The following is a 5000-nucleotide window of genomic DNA, read 5'->3' as shown; positions in this document are numbered from 1 at the left end:
TAATTAGAATCCAGCAAGCTTGAGCAAAATCCTGGTGAGGACTTTTACTTTCTGAACCTGGATTATACACCTCTGGTGATTAGTGTGTCTCAGTGTGTGTGTGTGTGATTGGGTGTGTGTGTGGAGATTAGACACAGGCTCTGGCTGTGCTGGGTTTAATGATTCTGGTAAATCATCTCCATGGCGACAGGGTGACTCACGGGGGACGCAGGAGCCGAACTTGTCGGGGAACTCGGAGAGCAGATCGTCGTTAACGCGGTCCTTCATCGGGCCGAGAGTTATGATTGGACGAGCATAGTGCACTGAGGAAGAGGATGCGTGTCAGAGTAATACCACGCTTACATCACAACATGTGATGTCATTACCCAGAGAGTGAGGTCATCAGTGATGTAATACACTCACCCTCTATCTGAGTTACAATCTCATAGCTCTGAATGTAGTCATCTCTCCCTGAAACACACACACATGGACATATTCATACAAACTCACACACAGATTTGAGGTTAGCAACTCATACATTTTAGTGCTGTACACATCAAAACACACTTATTGTATATTTATATCCAAATACAAAAATTACAGTATATAATTTTCTAAACACATATGTACTGTCACGTTTAGCCCCGCCCCCACCTGTCAGGTGTTGTTCTAGTCATGTGTCTATGTTTTGGTTCCCCATGTGTTTCTCCTGCCACTCTTGTGTCATTAGTAACCCCACCCCATGATTATCACTCCCACTTGTTTCTAGTTGTTTCCCTTGTCCAGTGTATTTAAATATCTGTCACGTATGGCCTCGCCCCCTCCCTTGGCTGTCACTCCGGGTTCCCTTGTGTCTGTGTCCCATGCCTGTTCATCCCGCCCCGCTCGTTTGTCTCGTGATTCCCTTGTTTATTACCACACCCCCATGTCATTGTCTTCACCTGCTCGTTGTTTAGTTCCCATGTATTTAAGCCCCTGAGTCTCCCTTGTCCTTTGTCTGGTATTTTGATTGATGTGGATGTTTGGCTGTTTCTGTGTTTATCGCTATACCTGACCGTTTATTGTTCCCGTCTTTTGGTTTCCTGCTTGTTACTCGTGTTCCCCTGTCTAGTTATGCCCGTATACGCCTGTTTTACTGACTGCCCTCCCGTTATCGACCCGGACTGGCTAAGCGACGATGAGTATGTAATGTCCTGCAATAAATCTCGCTCTTCTCAACGATTGTGTTCGCCTCCTCGCTCCGTGGCGCGAGCCACGTTACAATATCTTTGTCTTGTTCAGGGCTGGTTAATGAATGTGGGGATGTTCCTGGTTGTGTATCTTGAGGGGCAGTCATGGTCTGGCGGTAGGGAACTGGTCTTGTGACCGGAGGGTCGTGGGTTTGATTCCCAGACCTGAGGCCATGACTGAGGTGCCCTTGAGCAAGGCACCTAACCCCAACTGCTCCCCGGGCGCCGGGCTAGGGCTGCCCACCGCTCTGGGCACGTGTGATCCACAGCCCCCTAGTAATCACTAGTGTGTTTGTGTGTGTGTGTTCTAACTGCACAGATGGGTAAAATGCGGAGGACAAATTTTGATTGCGGTGAAAAAAAAATAAAATTGACAAATATGGCACATTTCATTTCATTTATAATTTTTTGAGTTTCAGGATGTATGAGTTTGTCTGTACCTGGCTGTTAGTAAGTGGGAATCTTTCTTGTTGTTTATTCTGTTGGACCTGTAAGTTATTTCCAGTTTGTTTTTCTGCCTAGTTTCTCTTTTGTTAGTCACTATGAATCTCAGTGTTGTCTTGTTGACCCTGGACCATCACCCCAACTCTGATTATGGACCTCCATCCATCCATTATCTGAACCGCTTAATCCCGCTAGTCGGGGTCACGGGGGGGCTGGAGCCAATCCCAGCATCTCCGGGCGAAGGCAGGGTACACCATGGGCAGGTCGCCAGTCCACCGCATGGCCAACACACACGCACACACACACTCACACCTACGGGCAATTTTAGAGTGATCAATCAACCTAACACGCATGTCTTTGGACTGTGGGAGGAAACCGGAGTACCCGGAGGAAACCCACACAGGCACAGGGAGAACATGCAAACTCCACACAGAGCAGCCCAGACCGAGAATCGAACCCAGACCGCCTTGCTGTGAGGCGACAGTGCTAACCACCACACCACCATGCCGCCCGATTATGGACCTGCCCTTAATAAACCTGCTCTGATTATGGACCTGCCCTTAATAAACCTGCTTTGATTATGAACCTGCCCTTAATAAACCTGCTCTGATTATGGACCTGCCCTTAATAAACCTGCTCTGATTATGGACCTGCCCTTGATAAACCTGCTCTGATTATGGACCTGCCCTTAATAAACCTGCTCTGATTATGAACCTGCCCTTAATAAACCTGCTCTGAATATGGACCTGCCTTTAATAAACCTGCTCTGCTCAGCACATGAGTCTGTCTCATCACTCACTGACACGCCTGGTGTTACACGATTTACACACACATCCAAACACACATGTATTACACACACATCCAAACACACGTGATATACACACATCCAAACACACACATGAAATACACACATCCAAACACACATGTATTACACACACACATCCAAACACACATGTGATATACACACATCTAAACACACATGTATTATACACACATCCAAACACACGTGATATACACACATCCAAACACACACGTGATATACACATCCAAACACACACGTAATATACACGCATCCAAACACACACGTGATATACACATCCAAACACGCATGTAATATACACGCATCCAAACACACATGTATTATACACACATGCGTACACATGTAATATATACAAATGTATTATACACACATGCATACACATGTAATATACACACATCCAAACACACATGTATTATGCACACATGTATTACACATGTATTACACATGTATTACACATGTATTATACATACATGTATTACACATGTATAATACACACATATTATACACACATGTATTATGCACACATATATTACACATGTATTATACACACATGTATTACACATGTATTATGCACACATGTATTACACATGTATTATGCACACATGTATTATACACACATGTATTATACACACATGTATTACACACACATATATTATACACACATGTATTACACATGTATTACACACATGTATTACACATGTATTACACATGTATTACACACACATGTATTACACATGTATTATACATACATGTAGTACACATGTATTATACACACGTATTATACACACATGTATTATACACACATGTATTACACATGTATTATACACACGTATTATACACACATGTATTATACACACATGTATTACACATGTATTATACACACGTATTATACACACATGTATTATACACACATGTATTACACATGTATTATACACACGTATTATACACACATGTATTGCACATGTATTATACACACATGTATTGCACACCCTTACCTATGCTGTCTCTACCTTTGGACCTCATACGGGACCACTCTTTCCTCTCAACTCTGAAACACAAAGGGACAGAGAGACAGTGAATGAGAGAGGGACAGACAGAGGGGGACAGGGAGAGACAGCCAGACAGAGGGGGACAGGGAGAGACAGACAGACAGAGGGGGACAGGGAGAGACAGACAGAGGGGGACAGGGAGAGACAGACAGACACAGGGGGCACACAGTAACACGATGGCCCCAGTGCTCCACCTGCCTGCGTTTGCTGGGGACGTATCCGGCCTCCTCCAGGTCCCCGTGTGGGGACAGACGCCGTGCCTGCCACCACTCTTCATCACTGCAGTCCACCACATGCAGGATGTCCCCGAAGCGCAGACTCAGGGCCTGGCTCAGGTAGCCGCCGTCCGCCGTCTTATCATAGTCAAACAGAGCCCTGCAGGAAGAGTCACCACACCAACAGTCTTCAGCACAACACCACACCTCTGGGGCTTTGAGTGCCATGTGCTGAGCACATGTGTAATAGTGCTTAGGAAGAGGTGGTTGTGTGATTGCCCAAGGCTAACTCTGGTCAGTAGGTACAGGGCGTGCTCTGATTGGTCATTAGTTACAGGGCTTGCTCTGATTGGTCAGTAGGTTGTGTACCTGATGTAAAAGCTCCTCTTACTGGTGCGAAGTGATGTGGTTCCTGACCCCATACTGCTGTTCAGCAGCTGCTCCCTCAGGTCATGAATCTTAGCCTCGAACCGACTGTACTCTACACACACAAACACACACACACACACACACACACACACACACACATTTACACACCACACATACAACACTTGATATGTAGTGGTGTCTCATACCCCAGTGTGTACTGGTAAATTAAATTGGCTTAAAATGTAATTTTGTGTAATACCGCAGCAGAACGTGCTTCTATCATTAATACTGTAGGTACGATCATTTTAAAGGCTATATTACCTTATCCGAACCTGCATCCAGCATTAATACTGTAGGTAGTTACAATAATTTTATAGGCTATATTAGCTTATCAGAACGTGCTTCTATCATTAATACTGTAAGTAGGTACGATCCTTTTATAGGCTATATTATCTTATCGGTACATGCGTCCAGCAATAATTCTGTAGGTAGGTACGATCATTTTATAGGCTATATTAGCTTATCGGTACATGCTTCTAGCATTAAGAGTTAATTAAGTCATGTACTGATTACTGGAACGATGAGCTTAAGGAATGTCTTAGAAGCCTACTGTGATTAATGTGACGTCATTACCGTTACATGGTTATTTACTTGTATTTAAGAAAGTTGCTTTAGAAATGTAAAATAGCCAAACAGAACAAATGTTAAGCGTTAAGAAGTGCTCATTTCAAGGTCAATCATCTAAAACCAGTTAGTATAGGATGGAATAAATAGATGGATAAAATCGAGAATTATTATTTATTGGCAAGGGTAAAACAACATTTAGAACCTTCACGTGTTAGAAACACATAATATAGTAATATTTACAAGGATTTCCCTAGGATATTTACAAAAA

The 5000-nt window shown here is 43.6% G+C and overlaps 1 protein-coding gene across 7 annotated transcripts in view; it reads right to left on the bottom strand.

The window, feature by feature from the left end:
• LOC143497337 (disks large homolog 4-like) overlaps positions 1-5000 on the bottom strand; it is an 80549-nt gene that overhangs the window by 5699 nt on the left and 69850 nt on the right. For all 7 annotated transcript variants that reach the window (XM_076993235.1, XM_076993237.1, XM_076993236.1 and 4 more), the window contains 5 exons: positions 4106-4217; positions 3720-3896; positions 3468-3520; positions 403-450; positions 201-302 (listed from right to left, as the gene is read on the bottom strand). In XM_076993235.1, coding sequence (XP_076849350.1) covers positions 201-302; positions 403-450; positions 3468-3520; positions 3720-3896; positions 4106-4217 — 492 coding nt within the window. The remainder of the gene's footprint in view (positions 1-200; positions 303-402; positions 451-3467; positions 3521-3719; positions 3897-4105; positions 4218-5000) is intronic.

This window comes from Brachyhypopomus gauderio, unplaced genomic scaffold (assembly GCF_052324685.1).
Source record: "Brachyhypopomus gauderio isolate BG-103 unplaced genomic scaffold, BGAUD_0.2 sc107, whole genome shotgun sequence".
In the NCBI taxonomy this organism is placed as follows: domain Eukaryota; kingdom Metazoa; phylum Chordata; class Actinopteri; order Gymnotiformes; family Hypopomidae; genus Brachyhypopomus; species Brachyhypopomus gauderio.
Note: the sequence above shows the minus strand (reverse complement) of the source record. Positions and strands in the feature narration are given on the sequence as shown.